We start from the raw sequence: 18,122 nt of genomic DNA on the forward strand, positions 1-18,122 counted from the left end.
GAGTCATGTTAGACAAGGGGATGAAATGTAAGTACAGTATGACCCAAAAGGAATTAGATTGATTTCTACACTGCAGGAGGAAAAAAAATAGCTGGAAGTGTTGACCTGATACAGGCACAGCTGAAACCAGAACAATTCCCCCTCCCTACAGTGAAATGTTCACCAACTCCAAATTCCACTTATGGGCTAAGCCCCACACAGTCTGTAATCTCAGCAAGTTGAGGAAAGTGGGGCATGCAACAGGAATCATCTTCGCATCCTGGTTTTGCATGAAACCAACTCTCAGAAGTGAAAGGGCTAGCCCAGCACGAACAGCTTCTGCTAGGAACTGAAGTGAGACCTGAGCATAACCTCACCAAGCAATACAGCTATTTAAAATCAACAGCTGAATTTGCTGTTAAGTAACACACCAAAAGGATTTGAGGAGCTGTGGCTCTTCATTTCCCCACCCCTAACTGTGATACTCCAATTCAACCATCTTCTTCTCGAGAAATCTGCTGCTGTTTTAGGGCTCTGCACAAAACACAGGATCATCATATAAGCAAGTATTCTTTTGCTGAGCAACTTACCTTCCCCACACATTTAACCAAGGAAGAACCCTTTATCCAACACGGAGAAGCTACTTTTTTGGTAGGTAAGTACCTACCTTACCTGGCTCTCATCACTAACTTAATCACATTTGTTCTCACAAACACGTGACTTACAGAATTACCACCACTTCCATTTTGCAGTTGGGGAATGGAAGGGGTGCATCTTCCCCAAAATGCTAGCCTGCATTATAATTGGAGCACAGTCCCTACCTTGACTTAAATCCACATCCAAACCTCTAGGTCCAGTTAAAGTGGCCTCCAGGGTCATGCAGGAGGTCCGTGGCAGATCAGGGAATTGAATCCAGATCTCTCCAGTCCTGGGCTAGTGCCATAGCATGAAACATCCCTTCTCTCCCTTGAGCCAACTATTTTTGCCTGTACTAGTAATTTAAAGAATCAAAAAAACCCCCAAGAACTACTACTATGGGAAACTTAGGTGTCATTCCATGAAACCCTGCCAACCCACATCCTGTCTTATTCTAGTCAAGTTCACATCCCAGAAGAGATACTTATTATTAGCAGGACCATAAAAATATTAACCTCATTAAACCACTTTGCAGACAAACAGTGCATTCTGGGAAAGTTAAATCAGTGAAAGCTGCAAAAGCAACAGCAATCCTAGGGCAAGGATTGGCTGTTCTGGACAATGAAAGATGCCTATTTTTATCATCCTTCCCTTCCTTTCCTCATGAAGGAATTTCCAGGAGTTGTCATACCAGAAATAGCTTAAGAATACACAGTGAACAGCAACTCTGTAATCTTTTAGTAGAACAGAAGTGCCATCGGTTGTGTACCATTACTGCATTTTACCACCTACAGAGTGTAAAAAGGAATTTAGCCACCTTCTGTTCAACCCCATTTCAACACTTCAATCCCACAATACAGTAAGTGGTTTTATGCTTTAGAGTATAAATCCCTCATCTGCTGAAAAATCTAGACATACTAATAGCTTTATACCTCAACTTTTGTTAGGAGCGTCATGGGTTTTACTTGCATCTGTCATGCTCCCTCTTAACAAGCACTCAGTAGTAAAACCACACATTAAAGACATCAAGAAGTGTATGCATTTTTTTCCCCAGTGGGGTGGGGGTGGTAACTGGAGTTCAGCACCATTCTGTACTTGTCTGCTACATGTCAATAATTTCAGCCAGGGTGTGTGTTTGGACATCTTTTAACATTCCTGGTCTCATGAACCATTATAAACAGGCTACTCAGTGGAACAAATATCTGAAAGTCCTCTACCTGTCTTGGGAAACTCTTCTACGCAAGGCTGAGTTTATGCTGCTATTATATTGCATCGTTTTAGCAAATGCTGTAATTAAACTACTACTACTAGCACACAGCTAATACAGACAGATTTAAAACATGGACAGATCCAAGCCACTTTGCTTAACTTTTATTTAAGACAGGAGAAAGATCCTTAGGTTATAACATGCTGCACACCAAACAAGGTGAACAAGCCCCTTCAAAGCAGGTAATCTTATTTTGACACTGTCCATGCTTTCATACAGAGAACCAGAAACCCGTTTTCAAGCATCGAGTTCACTGCCTACCACTGTGACATTACACAGAAAGGAACGGAGAGATGCCTCAGTTCTCCCAAAGCAATCCATCTCTTCTGAGGGAAGTAAAAAAAGGACAAAATAATATATAGTGTAGACAAGATGATACCCTCACATTCATAAGAGAGCACTCAATTAAACCCAAATTCAGTGCCGTTGAGACTGGTTTATTTCTTTATTTTTAGAGGAAGCCAGAAGCAGCTTAACCTTGGAAATAGATCAGACATTTACATGAATGAGGCAATCCAGTTCAGTTATATACTAAGTTACTGTCCTCTGGAGGGGCAAAGAGGCAAGACCACGGAGCTAGTTGAGATGTCTGACAAAAGCTTTTTTTCCTGTCTAAACATGGGTTTACTTCATCCAAAATTTTGAGAGGGTGGTGCCCACTAAGTTACTGGCCTTGAAAGTTAGTTTTAAAATGGACTGTCCTACTGACATTTCACACACCAAAAACAACCCCCCCAAAAACCCTCATTTTTCACTAAAAGTTACTTCCAAGTAGGGTTGGATTTACACTAACACTATCTAGAAAGCTTGCAGACACCTGAGTCTATGCCGCAGCACTCGGGTACCTTCAGTCCTTTCAAGGGTGCTGCCGTGCGCTATGCAACATTAGTGCTGTTAGGTGCACAAAGATGATTCACAAGATAAACTAAGACTTCAGATAGGAATCCATAGTATTTAAGGCATGCTGACCTGTTGTGATCTACGAGTTCTTCGTAATAAAAGAATTGCATTGTTCTTTTCTGTCCTTAAAGAACTAGTGAAAACTAAGAGCTGGCATTTTCTGAGAGGTGCCTTGACACCAAGGCTGGGAACCCACTACTCTAGGCAGGTAATGTACATTGTTCAGACGACTCAGCTCAGCAGTTAGACCTCACTTCCCAACGTGCAACTGGAAGTTACTATTTACTCTTTGTCCAGCAAGGAATTAAGAGAATTACCTCTCCTAAATACAACCAAGCTTTTAAACAAGGGCAGTACCATCAAAATAAGCAGCAGCAGAAAGCCTCAACATCCTCCTTTCCCACAGGAAGAAAAAGTCTAGAAAACTGACCCTCAAACCTCAACACTGCTGAAAACAAACTGCACAATGTATCCAAGCAATAAAAAAAGGTAGCAATCACAGGTTATAACCCCTGCTTTTCGCCAGACAGCATGAAGGGTTCCCATTTCTTCTCTCCATGTAAGATGGAAAATGAGTCAAGTTCTGCAGGTTTATTCCACCTTTCATTCCTTGTACAGCAAACACCACCACCTTAGCTTTCGTGCTGGATCCTGTCTGTTCTAACTGCTTCTAGATTTGAGATCGAGTCCATACCAGCAGCTCCATAATGAAACATCTCCAAATACTAAGCTTTAAAAAGCTTAAGCTCAAAGTCTGTTATTCATGAAATCTAGATTCTCCTTAGATCAATCCGCAAGGCACAAGACCAAATGAGTGCTGTATTAAAAAAAATAAAACTGAACACCTCCATATGGGAGTGATGCTTATTTAATAGGAAGAGATTGTTAGTGTACAAACATGGCTGCCTTCAAGAAACTACTGAAAATGTGCATTAAACAGCATTCTGTATAGCATGAGTGCTTAACTTTCTAATCACGTAACTTAAAAAATAAACCTCAGTTATGTAACATCTAGTCAATAAAACCTTGGACTATTCTACAGCCTCAAAATGCCTCCCTGTTAAGAACAAGTTTCACAAAGTTAATTTTATAAAAAGCAAATGAAGTGTGCAGTAAAAGCTGAAGGGTGTTTTTTCCAAAATAGTTTTAATTCTTGCATCCAAGGAAACCAAAAAACAAAAAAAGCCCCACGTCTAGTTTTATATGCATTTAATAGTTTACCAATTGGTACAATAAGATTTTTTTAATATGCAGAAAACATGAATAAATTTTGTTTTACACAGTCTGAGAGCAACAAATCTTACTGTAAAACACAGAGCAGTATTATATACATTCCTTTACTGATTTTTTTTAATTTTATTTTATGTGTGTCAATATCTTCAGTTAACTCCTACAGTCTGGGAACTGTTTTCTCCAATTGCAACCTCTATATCGTTCTTATGAAAAAAGAAAAAATATCGACGTTTGCCTTCATGTCAAATGTCAGGATCAACTTCTAAACTTGAAGATTTCACTAACGTATCTTCAGAATGAACTCAGGGAAGCCTGAAGAATAGGTAGGACAAGAAAGCAGCTACTTACATGACACAGTGGAAAGATAAAAAAGGCCAGTTAAATCCAGTCGTGACTTGTAAATCCAGCTCACCCTTCCCCACCCCCAGAGTGTTTTTCCCCCCCTTCCTTTTTATACATGTATAATTTCTTTACTAATAGAGTTTCTTGGTATTAACTTATTTTAAGCTACCCTGAACTTTATGTACAGCTGGACAGAGAAGAGTCATTCCAAGTGTGTTTTTCCTTCATTCTATTCAGCAAGTTTTATACTCAAATTGTTAAAAGGATTATCAAGCCACCACTGTCAACAAAAAGAAGGTATATTTTTTTTTGTTTAAATAGCTTTCATGGGAGACAAAAGCTACTTAAGAGTGATATTACCAGGCAGTTCACATAAAAACAGAAGGAGGCAAACAGGAGAAGCAGGGTACTGACAGTATAAGTAGACTGGGCTTGGTGAATCTATAGCCAAAGCTTTCAAAATACTACAGTGCTCCACAGCCCTTGGACAACTTGCTAGCAACTAGTTTTTGTTTTTTTGTGTTTTTTTTTTTTTCTTTTTAGTTAGTGCCCCGGGCACATCATTGGTCACACCACACACAAAAGCAGGACGGCTTTTTACTCTTCTAAAGTGCAAGATGCTATAAAAACCATCGGCTTTCAGATCACGTCTAAACCACAATAAATTTTGCACTTTCAAGAATGCATCTAGGACTTCCTGGGCACGTTAAATTAGTGTGGCACTGGAATGTCTGTCTGTCCTCATTTTAAAACAAACAAAAAAAATTTTTTTGCTGTTGTCTATTTGGTAATGCAGTTCTATATACGTATTATTTTCAGCAATGCCAATTTTAGTAAGGAAAAGTGACAAAGCAGCAGTGAACCTCTAAAATCCTCCAATAAATTCCTTTCACAATCCAAACCAGTAACCTCATTATTGTACTTATCACAGGAAAGGCACAGGATTAGACAGCTGACAGAAACATTGCAGACAGTGAAAAAAGATCAACACAGTGTAATATCAAGAGGCAACAAAGCAAGAAACTCTCGTAAATCCAACTTCTGTGTTGTTTCTTTTGACTTTTTTCTTCTTTGTCTAAACAGGGCTTTAATTTTTGATCCATTTTAGGACCATCCCTGAGATTATTCACTGCTTATTAAAAAGGAGAAGGTTGCAAATCAAGCTGTTTAAAAGTCTAAATATTCAGCAAGATGTTTCACCTCAAAAACAAAATGCTGCTCACAAGATTTTAGTTAAGTCTTTGTCCTTGTAAACTGTTACATGCGACAGGGAAAGAAATGCCGTGGACAAATTTCCACATAACAGGTACCTTTAATTTCTCATTCATGTTTATGAATTATGTACACAATTGTGGTTTACTTCACCATTAAATAAAGTTGCTACATCCTATCAGGAATTAAAATGCTGTACTACTATACACTTGCAGATGTATACAGGAATTTTAAAATGCACCACTTCTGTGTATTTGGAATTCTCAAAATAGGACAAATAGCAGCAAACCATTCCAGTCAAAACAGCTAATGCAAAAAAAAAAAAAAAAAAGACTTCAAATTTGTGCATGTTCAACTGTGGAAGTATTATTCAAAACAATATAAACCACTGGATTTAAGGAATTAGCCGGGATCTTAACCTGGCTCCCAAAATACATTAGCACTCAGTTTCCTCCGCCCCAGAGGCATGTCAATGCAAGGAACCAGTACAGGGATCCAACTCCTTCTGGTGGAGGCACCAACCCTTCTGCGTGACTGTAGGAAATCAACAGCTCTTAACCCTCACCGTTTTCTTAGTGTGTACATCCTCCAACCCAATGCTTGCCAATTTATTACATCTTTAAAAAGGGACAGTTTTAAAAGCCATGGATTAAACAAAATGAATAAAACAAAGCACAGAATCAATTCACCTGTTAAAATGTCAGACTGGTACTTCATTACACTGTAAATTTTAAAGGGGATTTTTAAAAGACCTGGTTAGTTGGATAAGTAATGGAATTCTTAATCATCTACAATGGAATTTCTCACAAAAAGCTGATTAAAATATTCACGTAATATTTTTCATTCACATCAGATCAAAATATGTAACATTAGGGATATGCAAGTTAAAAATTCTTCTACACCAAATGAATACACTAATTTACCAAATCAGACCATTTCTGTTGGTTTGTTTTAATATTTACTTACTAGTATCATTCCCACACTTGGGCAATTTATTTTAAGGCTAAAAGTTTTAGGAAGCTTGTATCAAAATCTTTAATGGAGTCTACCATTTTATCATCTGATCCATTTTCTAAAGTATTTTTAGTGCTTTCTTTAAAGAATTGGAATACTGTACCCCTAGCTCTCTCAATATACATTCCACCATAAATTTTGATGCAAGCCATGTTGAACTTTGTCATGCTACAGAAGGGTTTCTTGAGCACTGAGGAACCCCTGTATTCCCCAACCTCCCGCACAGGAACAATAATACAAAGGAAACTTTGATATCATTGTATAATGGGCATTGCACATCCCTAAAAAAAAAAAAAAACCACCACACATGAAAAACAAACAGTAAGTTGTACCACAGTATAGTCAACAGGGAGATTAAGCTCTACTTGGAAATTAGATCACTAAATTCTAGTAGTATGGACAGCTCCTCCTGGAAGTTTGTCTAGCGAGGAAAATACTTTAAGCTTAGTTTTACAGTACAGCTTAACTACTGAATGACCAAATAAAAATAAATATATTTATTACATCAGCTGCTACGAGATCTGTTGTCTCATTTCAGGTTTACAAGTTAGTTCTATAAATATACCAACCTTTGTGTGATAGGAGGCCAAAACAAATGATGTGTTCTATTGATTTGGCAACTGTGTCATGACAAAAATTCCAAAGTTTAATTAATTCCCATTAATTACATATAAGGTTCAGAAGATTCTGAATTGCAGCCTTATTATCTAGTATCCTTAGAGAAGATTTATTAAGCACACTTAAGTGATGTTACATAGATACACATTTCTGAAAGAGCCCTACAAAACTTTTCCCAAATGAGGTCACCAATTCAGGCACCAACAGACAGCAGAAAGAAAAACAGGTATAATTATCCAACATAGAACGACACTGTCAACTATTCAGTTAAGTGCCCTATTCCAATTATCCAACTTCTGCCTTCTTAGGTCTGATGTGACCAATGCCAGCCCATGTTCTTAAACCTATGGTACTTCTAGACAACGTATGTAAATTTACAGTATACAATTTGGATTCACCATGCATGAATACTTTGTGTGTAACATTTAATAAGCTCAATCTACATCCAGAATAATTTACATGAAAGGACAATATTTATTTAAACAGAGCTCAATGGGTAACCATGGTATCTGAGTGCATCCAGAGGAAAAGGGGGTCAAATGTGAATTCAAATCAACGGCACTCCCACACTTTTACTGTTTGATCTACACTTCCAGTAACCACATATGGTGCCGTCTTGTGGAAATCTGTGAGAAAGAAAAGCGTATGTTAAAAGAAAAAAAGTGAATGCAGCAATTCATAGTACCACCCTTCCCAAGAGACCCATCCCCCAAAAAGGGATAATGCACTATTTAAAAAAGAAAAATCAAGACAAAACTAAGTTTTTAAGGTCCTTGTGGCAGGTGCCATCTTGGTTTTGCCTTCAACTCCTTGATTGAAATCTCATTTTGTCACAACAACATGAAAAATAAGAGCCCAAAGTCCATATACTTAGAGGAATGATAAAATTAGTAATGAACAAGTTCATCTAAAAACTACCAAGCCCGGGGATGTGGTCGAAGGCAGCATTATCAGTTCTTGCAAGAGAGCTTTACAACAAGAAAGTCAAAAACTAAAAGAGGTGCACATCTCTCTCAGCTTTCTTCTGGGACTCAGACTATGGAGACCTGCGTTCAGAGTCTTTTCAGCCACAACAGACCTCAACTGAGATGAACAGCAACTTGGAAAACATTTGTTCAGATAAAGAGATACCACCGTTTTATTTCCTTCAAGGAAAAACTCTCCCATTTTTTATAAAGGAAATGTTTGGATCCAATCACACTTGTTGAGCAAGGCAGCATTTTCCCGTTTTGGGTTTTTTAAATGGCAAGTACAATCATCTATACAGTTATACAAGACAAGTATTACTATCAATGGATATAAGCTCTGCTCCTATACCCTTTGCTTGTTTTTCCTTTGGAAACAAACTAAAACACTTACATTTCATACATTAGCAATTAAGATGTTCAAGAACTCTGAAACAAGCCTATAATGGCCACATCTACACATGCGCTTTACTGCAGAGCAGGCTAATTAGCTGCAGAGTAAAGTGTCACCATGTGACAGTATTAGGCCGCAGTAAGCCAATTTATGCCTGCACAAGACAGTACCGTCAGGGACAGTACTATCTTATGCTGGGGTAATTTACTGCAATTAAAACATGTGCAGACATTGACTGCAGCCATAAATTGTACTCAGTCAGCTGGACTCCTGCCTGCTGCCTAGCCACACAGTTCTGCACTTTCACCAACCTCATGCCCCAGCCAGCTCTTCCACCATCTGACACTGCCACCCAGAGCCTGGGGCTGACCCCCCATGCTCCCTACCAGCCCAGGCCTGCTCTGCCTGCACTCAAATTCCTGCTGTCCTAGCAGCACATGTAGACACTGTGCACCTGGTAATTCACTCTAGCTCAAACTGCTCTGGAGTTTATTACTTCACATTAATTGCATGTGTAGATGCACCCACTCTTGTATTGCTGGTGTAGGTAGTTTATGAGCCAGGCATGAACAGATTTTTCACAAGCATAAAAGTAAGACTGCTTTTCAGGAGACCTAAAAGCACTAAACACTAATCGATTTTGAATCGCGTCAACCAGGGGACAACCAACATTGGGAGATTTAGCCGAGAGGGATAAGAGGACTTCATTGAAACTTTCTGGCAAACTCCAAACGTCTTTTAGCAAAAGCTAAATATTGAATATTTTGGGTCTGTCAAATTGGCAGCCCTGGGGCTGAATGCAGCCCAAAAGGCATTAGGTGGGTGGCCCAAAGACACTTACCTGGCCACTGCTACCTCTACTGCTCTATCTGCTACTACAGCTGGGGTCTGCAGGTTCACTCTCTCTTTTCTGCCTTCCACTTCCTGTTCCCACACTACTTGGGGGGGGGAAGCAGTGTGGTGTAGTATGGCTGGGAAGCCAAGGGTGAAGCTAGCATGCCCACATGGCACACAAGCCAGGGGGCCCACAGCTTGTGTTGGTGCAGCTCACAGGGCAAGCTGAACAGCTTAGCCTTAAATATTCCAGAGCTGTCCAATTTCTAACAGTCTTGAGGGTTAGATAACCCTTGACTTTGTTACCTCCCTTTTGACTTTACTCCTAAATTCTTCATCTTGAACACAAGTGTGACAAGTGGCAGAAACAGGAGCTCTCCATAGCAGTCCCACCTCAGTTTAAAAGGAATGTAGTACAAACTCACACCTCTCACACTAAATATCTGGTCTGCATGCTTCAACTTGGAATCAGTGAAGTTGGTTTTTGATCGACTCCTTGTGCATCAACAACTAGTATGATTCAGGGTGGGTAAAAATCAATTATTGGATTAGAAAATTGGATTTTTTTTATTTAAAAATCGGGTTTTTATTTTTTAAAGATACTTTAAAAAAAAATAAACCTATATGAAATAGGTTTAATTCAAGAGACGTTCAAGCTCAAAGATATCATTATGGAATAGGGATGATAACTTCTAATTATATACTATTTGAGACAATATATTCATGTAACCTCTCTTAGGAAAAATATATAAAATAGGTCACAACAGGCCATGAACTATATTTGGGACCCAATCTTATGGGGTCCCCAGAGCCTCCTCTATACATTAGTAAAGATTAGAGAAAACCACTCTGCCCAATGGGACTCAGTGCTCAGTCTAGAAGATGCCACGAAGCATCTGTGATGCTTAGTTTCAGTTCTCAAACTGTGGATGTCTGTCTCCAAAGATAACATCCTTATTAGCAGCAGTATACGAAGATGACAGAACAGACCTGATTACCTACCCATCAGCCCTATTGTCTCTCTGCAAGGTACCTGTACACAAAGTCAAGCCCTTACACCTCTCTCTAAAAGTGCAAAGTTTCAAGAAGTTAAATGAACAGAGGATTGTTGGGGGTGGAGTAGATCTGGGCAAGGGGGAGGAGTCTGGAGATAAATGCAAGGAGAGAGGGGCAGTAGAAACAAAAGAACAACATTTTGAGCAGAACATTCCAGAAGTCTTGAGGGAGAAGTTTGAGTATAGCCTCTCCACTGACTTGAGATCTAGTGAGGGAGTGGCATGGTAGAAGGGAAAACCTATCATGGCAGCAGGCTTGCCAGACCACAAAAAAGAACCTGTTTAGGAATATTTTAATGAAGTTCCTCTACCCATGGATAAGACAGGCACGCGTGTAGAATGCAAACAGTGCAAAGATATGCAAGGCCTGGTTGCCCAAATGAAACTTCAACATGAGAAATGCTCCTTCTCAGGAGGAAGCTGCTTTGAAGATCATCCCTCCAGAATGCCAACTATAATACATTTCAGAGCTAAGGGTGAACCATTCAAGAAATATATGTTTGCTGATGAGGTTTTAAAGGAAGTCACTCCAGTGAACTGGTGGAAGTCAATCAAGCACCTGGATCCATCAGAGACTACTGAAGTGATAATCCAGCTTAACAGCAGTAGCTTCCTCCGCAGATATAAAAAGAATAGTTTCTTCCTTTGAACTAACTTATTCTAAACCGAGAAACTGCTTGGAAACTGAAAAAGCAGGAAACCTTGTCTTTTCCAGTCTCTGAGTAAACAGGAAGAGGAAAGTGAAGACTGAGTTTGCTACATAACCCAGTATTTTAAGTATCTCTTGTTGACCTGGATGAAATAATCTATTTAATTTTTGTTATAAAATATATTTCACATTTATAACTAAGATAGTTAAAAATTCAAAAATACATATGCTTGTTTTGTTAAAATAATTATACATGCTTGTTGTTGAAGAAAAATATCCAAAATACATCAGCTTGTTGTTTTAGTTAAATAAAACAAATTTAAATGTCTGTTTTTGGTGACAGTCACTATTGTTGTCCTCCTAATACCGCATGGCAAAATATCCCCCAAATATTCGGGATTAATCTAGTGAATTCAAGATAGTTCACCTCCAAATGACTTCACAAGTATCAGCTTCAAATAACTTTGGTAAATAAAATAACCAACTCATAACTTAAGTTTTCTGATGTAGCCACAAGATGAATCTGAAAAAAGTATCAAAATCAATGACTGCTTTAAAATGTATAGTGTGTACTTTCTAAAAATGAAACCTACACCTGTCCATAAGTTGTAAATAATATCCATTAAGGTCACATCAAACAAGAATGCACTTTTTGTAGAAAACAAAGATTAAATCAAGGCTTCCTGACTAGTGATTTAAATAGATATGGTTTAAATCAAATCCACCTTGGTGTGATTCACATAAGATAGCAAATGACTGTCAGATGGTGATTTTCAAATCAGCCACCAACCTGAGATGAATCTGAATGAGGGAGATAAAACTTATCTGAATGTTTAAGCTAGCGACTAAACTTACAAAATTCCTACAAAATAGAAGTCTTTTTAAATAAGTTTTTACCTCCTCCCCCTGCAACATTTCCCACATTGCTGATGCATCTTAATTTTAAATAAACTTTTGGGATAATTCTGAGCACCTGCATCACCAATGGCAGCACAGCTTAAGGACAGGATATAAACTGCACTTACAAAAAGCAGCTCAAGTACAAAGAGGTCCCACATTTAAATCTTCAGAAGGGTACTTCTGTGCCTCAAACGCATTCATGAAATAGTGTGGAAAGGTTGTAATTCTGATTGCATGCTCTGCAGCAAATACATACCCAAAGAGGTAACAAAGTGTTCGTGCGCATTGAGGCTTTTCATGCATCGTTTGTTCTTGTAGTCCCAAACGCGTAGGGTCTTGTCATCAGCACAGCTCAAAATAAATTTCCCCCCAGAATGGAACAGAACTCCACGTACCCAGTTATCATGGCCCACCTTATGAAGAAGCAGAAATAAAAAAAAGTGAGACGATCTACGGGAAAAATGTATTAAATTGGTCACATACGCACAGAATTTGCACCAAGGCTATTTTTCCCAGAAAAAACTGTTCTCTCATTCTATCAAAACTACTAAACCTTAATATTTATTAAAAATGGTTATTAGAATAACACCAATGCCACTGACAAGGAGAATTCCTGTTCTGCCCTTAAGTGTCCTGCACTGGGGATTTTACCAAGGGTGGAATGACAACTGGTAATATTAATGCATTGCAACACTAGGCCAACCCCTTACAACCTTTTGAATGGTGCTCGAGTCTCAAGACAAGGATAAGTCTTTAGGCACTCGAGTTCCAAGAGGTGAACCAAAATTGCCACATAACCATACCACAGTACTCCATTCTATGGAAAGCAATTCTTACCACAAAATTTGTCTTAAGAATATTATTCCTTAACACTACTAAAAAAAAGAAATATGAGGCTACTACAGCACACGTTAAACTATTTAGAACCCATTTGATTTGCTTTCAAAAGGGGAGTTTGATTAGTGCATTTCAAAATAAACACTAAACATCATTTTATGTTAAATCACTAAAATTATCACTATGTCTGCAAATATTAACAACACAAAAAACTTACAAGTGTCATAAGGCACATGCCAGTGCTAATGTCCCACATCTTAATGGTTTTGTCTCTGGATCCAGACAGCAGAAAAGGCCCAGGCTTACCGCTTTTCTTAGTCTACAATAACAATTAGTTTTTTAAATGTATATTTTCCATACAAAAGAAAACATGTAGAGACCTTAAAGATGGTGCAATTTGAATTATTTTTTCAAATTAAGTGGAAAGCAGACTGCTAAATGACAAGGTTAACACAATAAGGCATACCACTGCCTAATTAAAATAAAGGTTTGTCAGAATTTCATTATTATAAATACTTAACAGGGAGAAGCACAAACACTAAATCACTGCAAAGCTTACACAAGAAAATAACAGTTTCTCTCCTACAGTCCCAAACCAAGTTTCCATTTAGGAGACTAGAGATCTATTTCAGTTTTGCACAATCAGACCTTCTCTTTTAAAGGAAGGTGAATAATGACAAATACTTCTTCATAACAAATCCAAATAAGCCACTGTTTTGCGTGCCCCATCATGAACACTGAACCATCAACACAATTCTTTCCATAACCCCAATTTTTTCCTCTCTCACCACTCTTCCCCCTCTCCCCCCCAGACTACCCAAAAACACACACACTCTCAACTTAAACAAACACACATTCTCTAAAATCTGGGCAAAATATGAAAGCAAGATTTGGTCCTCAGGACCAAAGTGTCTCAACTTTACAGTTAATAGATTCACTTGTTTCTTTTCGGAAGGTAGATAATATAATTCAGTATTATTTATTTGATTTATGTTTTTAGGTGATCAGTCCAGAAGAGGGCAAGAGAGCACTTCTTTTGATAATTACCAGGGCAAAAGGAAATCTGCTAGCATTTGGGATGTATTTAAAAAAAACAACTTTAATTACTTCAAGTATTCTTAGGAAGTGAGTAAGATCCTTTTGACGGACATTGTTTGTCCAAACTTGTCAATTTTACAAGTTCCTTATAGCTTACATTTATCTACTTCTTCCCTGTAGTTCAGCTAAACAAAAAACTTCCTCTAGCAGAAAGAAGTGCTCTCTACAGAGTAGCTGAATTGCTATGCTATTTTCACTAAGGGTGGTTTTGGTTTGGGAGTTGTTTTTGCAAACCAGAGCAAGCCTTCCTTGATGATTTGCCCCTAAAAACAAAAGATTTGAGGTATATAGTTGAATATGGGAGAACCGAAAGGAGGAATTCTCAAGTCAATCCTTTCTGTACTAGAGCTTTCGGCCAAAGCTCAGCTCAAGGGATGTCCCAACACGCCTTTGATAACCATGCCTGGCTGCCTGCTTCTGAATTCTACGAATACCCCCTCGTATCTGAACATCTTTCAAATGATGAACACTCATGAGCTCCCTCCCATGTTCCTTTAATGCACTGCAGGATGATCACTGGGGCTGCCTGAAACCCTAACAGTTCTTGCCCTTCTCCCCAGAAGCAGAAATAGCTGTACACCATCCCTCTCAATAACGAGGTTAGAGTTAGCACCCAGTTTACACTAAAGTAAGGGCATTTCCACTATGAATGTCAAGAAGTGGCATTAACCATACCCCAAATTATATTATATATCTATTTTCATACTTCTGCTACGTCCAAATCTTACAAGAAGCGTATTAACCTTTGATACGTTATCTAGCCATCAGTGTGTAAAAGAATATTCTAAACTGCCTGTTGCATTTGTAGTGTATGCAATACAATCACTACAAGCACGAATACGCTACCTCTGATCCTGTGGCTTCCGATATGGTGGAGTATGAGCTCTCGGGAGCCCAAGAAATGCATTCTACCACATGCTCATGTTCTCGGAGCTCAGCTTTGCACTCCTTTGTTGCTACTACCCAAACACGCACCGTCTGGTCGTTAGAACAACTGGCAATCAGGGTGCCATCTTGGTTAGGCCGCACCATGCGCACCCATTCTCTGTGTCCCGTAAAAGTCTTCACACAATAACTGTAAAATAAGAAATGCAGGCTGTGACAGCTGAACACATGACTATATGAACTGGTGTACACCAGTATTTATAGTTTACAAACATTATGACTAAGGTGGGCGATTTAAGAACAACAGGCATTAAAGTACCCATTAAACATTGACTGAAAAGGCTAGAGAAGAGAGATGCAACTCATGGAAAAGAAAGACATCAAATAAGAAAGACAAGGCAGCTAAAATAAGCAGAGATAGGGAGGAAGAGAAGCAATGAAGTGGAGGGAGCCTAAGGGAAGGCTTATATATTGAGAAAGTTAGAAGTCTTTAAAATGCTTGCTTCTAATCAGATATGTAGAAACCTACAGAATACAACAATATTTGATCTGTGGTTCAAAGCATGGGGGGGGAAGCAAGTTTAGTGGGAGGGGGCTACATATTGAAAGACTGAAAACTGATAGTGGAGAGTTATGGAGAAAGGCCTTTGTTCACACCAAGAAAGGTGAAGTTGGCTGTAACCAATTACACCCTTCCAAAATCTATAACAACCCAGTCCAACTGATTCAGAACCATACTGTATAGTAGACCAGAAACTCACAAGGAGCAAAAGAGAAAAATCACAGGTGACTACAGGAACATCAGGGCCCAATCGCATAAGAAAATATGATTTAGCAGACAGTTGGAAGGCATGCAAGATAAAGTTCAGATGGCATTCAACCTGTATACAATACGTTTTTTACAACATAAGAGTTATGGTTCATGTCCTTTTGGTGCGGAGGTTTAAACAGAACTACACTTACCCTGTTTGAACCTCCCACATTTTGATAGTTTTATCCCTCGAGGCAGAGACTATATGATCTCCATTGGGCATGATGGCTACTGAAGAAACATTATGATCATGACCTAAAAACAAATTAAGCTTTTATTAAAGTGGTGCCTTCACCCATTATGTCAAAAGGCAGAAAGAACCCAACACTCAGTTCTCTCAGGGAAGCACATTTATCATCAGTCCAACTAAAGATCTTACAGGAAAAATCTTAATGCACAAGCATACAGGATTTTACTTGTAGTAGCTATATTATACAGCTATAAAGCATTTTGCTTGTATGCATATCCACATTAGTGCTAGAGTACTAAAATATTAAATATTCAACTCATTCCCCTTAGTAATTAACAGTTTTACAGGAATATAGTTTCATGGCTTTGTTTAAAACCATCTTAGGTACACTATTTACACAAATGAAATCTAATATGCCATAGATGCCAATACCACATTGGTAAGAATTTTGAAAGAAAGTAATCTTCATCAACTGGGCAAGGCTGCAGCCAATATGACAACATGACGTTTGTGAATGAATATTAAATGATTAGACACCTCTTCCACCAGCAAGGCTCCTGCAGAATTTGAACAGTATAATGCAACTGAGAGTGCATAACTAATAGCATGCAAATCAAAGAGGTCTACCCCCTATCAACTAGCAGGCTAAAGAAAGACAAACAAGGTTGAGTCAGAAAAACACAGCTCCAACCCTGCCCACACACAGGCTGTCTAACTTGATACATAAAACTGGGAAGTCAAACTGCATTTATCCCATCTGCAAAATGGGTCACCACAATCCATCACAAGGATGCTGGTGACAAGTGAACATTTTGGGAAAGCAATTCCTTTTCCAGGAATCTAGGGTTTCAAAGACTTGCACACAAAAAGCTCTAACAAATGAAAATACTAGAATTTCCAGCAATATAGTTACCAAGAAAAGTCTTTAACCATATTACATAATCATTTATACAGAGGTACTTTTGCACCCAGGTCTATAAAAGCAGCACTGATTTTGAGTTAAAAAGGTAGGGGCAAGAAAACAGTACTTCTAAAGCTTAGGACCAATCATTTGTTATTTGTATACCACTCCAGCTAAAGGGCTTTTTCTTTTTTTAAATGCATTAATTTCAGCAGCTTTGTACTGACACAAGTATGGCGTACCAGCTCTTTATGAATGAAAGGTGTCCTCACAAAAAACAGATTCAAGTTCTGCCCACTCACTAATACAAGATTTAAAAACAAATGTAAATTTTGCAAATTTTGAACTCCCACTAAAATTCAACCATGCTGGTGCTCATTTGGTCGTCACACCAGACAACAAAGCTAACATATTTAACAATTTCTTTGCCTCTGTCTTCCCAAGTAGGGACCAGAACAGCCACCTCCTTGCTGGGCCCCCCTCGGGTCCTGGGGGTGGCACACTTGGGCCAAGGGTTAGTGAGGATTTAGTTAGGGAGCTTCTGGAGGGGCTGGACATTTTCAAGTCAGCCGGTCCGGATGATCTCCACCCTAGAGTTCTACAGGAACTGGCTGAGGTCATTGCAAGTCCCCTGGCATGGCTTTACGAGCACTCGTGGTGCTCTGGAGAGGTACCGGTGGACTGGAAGAGGGCCAACGTGGTTCCCAGGACCCGGGAAACTATAGGCCAGTTAGTCTTACCTCGATCCTAGGCAAACTGTTCGAAAAAATTATTCTGGCACATATCCAGGAGGGGCCAGCAGGAGACTGCATGCTTAGGGGCAACCAACACGGGTTCATCAGTGGCAGGTCCTGTCAGACCAACCTGGTGGCCTTTTACGATCAGATCACCAGATCATTAGATACAGGGGTAGCAGCAGACAGTCTTCCTGGATTTCCAGAAGGCTTCTGACACTGTCTCTCACCCCATTCTCATTAAGAAACTGGGGGGCTGTGGCGTAGACACCCACAGTCAAATGGGTCGCCAACTGGCTGGAGGGCCACACCCAGAGGGTGGTAGTGGATGGGTCCTTCTCAACCTGGAAGGACGTGGGCAGTGGGGTTCCACAGGGCTCGGTTCTCGGGCCCACGCTGTTCAACATCTTCATCGGTGATTTGGACGAGGGGGTAAAAAGCACCCTGTTCAAATTTGCTGATGACACTAAGATGGGGGGGGACGTGGGCACACTAGAAGGAAGCAACGGGCTACAATGTGACCTAGACAGGTTACAAGGGTGGGCGGATGAGAATAGGATGGGTTTCAACACGGACAAGTGCAAGGTGATGCACCTGAGGAGGAACAGCCGGCACCATACCTACAGGTTGGGGAACTCCCGTCTTGTCAGCACGGAGGTGGAAAAGGA

At 39.4% G+C, this 18,122-nt stretch overlaps 1 protein-coding gene across 1 annotated transcript in view; it reads right to left on the reverse strand.

The window, feature by feature from the left end:
• Positions 1 to 3,974: 3,974 nt before the first annotated feature.
• Positions 3,975 to 18,122, reverse strand: part of PAFAH1B1 (platelet activating factor acetylhydrolase 1b regulatory subunit 1) — a 45,964-nt gene continuing 31,816 nt past the window's right edge. The window contains exons 6-10 of the mRNA XM_019511033.1: positions 15,782 to 15,884; positions 14,780 to 15,008; positions 13,053 to 13,154; positions 12,255 to 12,411; positions 3,975 to 7,827 (exon numbers count right to left, since the gene is read on the reverse strand). Coding sequence (XP_019366578.1) covers positions 7,754 to 7,827; positions 12,255 to 12,411; positions 13,053 to 13,154; positions 14,780 to 15,008; positions 15,782 to 15,884 — 665 coding nt within the window. The 3' untranslated portion in view covers positions 3,975 to 7,753. The remainder of the gene's footprint in view (positions 7,828 to 12,254; positions 12,412 to 13,052; positions 13,155 to 14,779; positions 15,009 to 15,781; positions 15,885 to 18,122) is intronic.

Source organism: Gavialis gangeticus, unplaced genomic scaffold (genome assembly GCF_001723915.1).
Source record: "Gavialis gangeticus isolate Ggan-Ray unplaced genomic scaffold, GavGan_comp1, whole genome shotgun sequence".
NCBI classification, from domain to species: domain Eukaryota; kingdom Metazoa; phylum Chordata; order Crocodylia; family Gavialidae; genus Gavialis; species Gavialis gangeticus.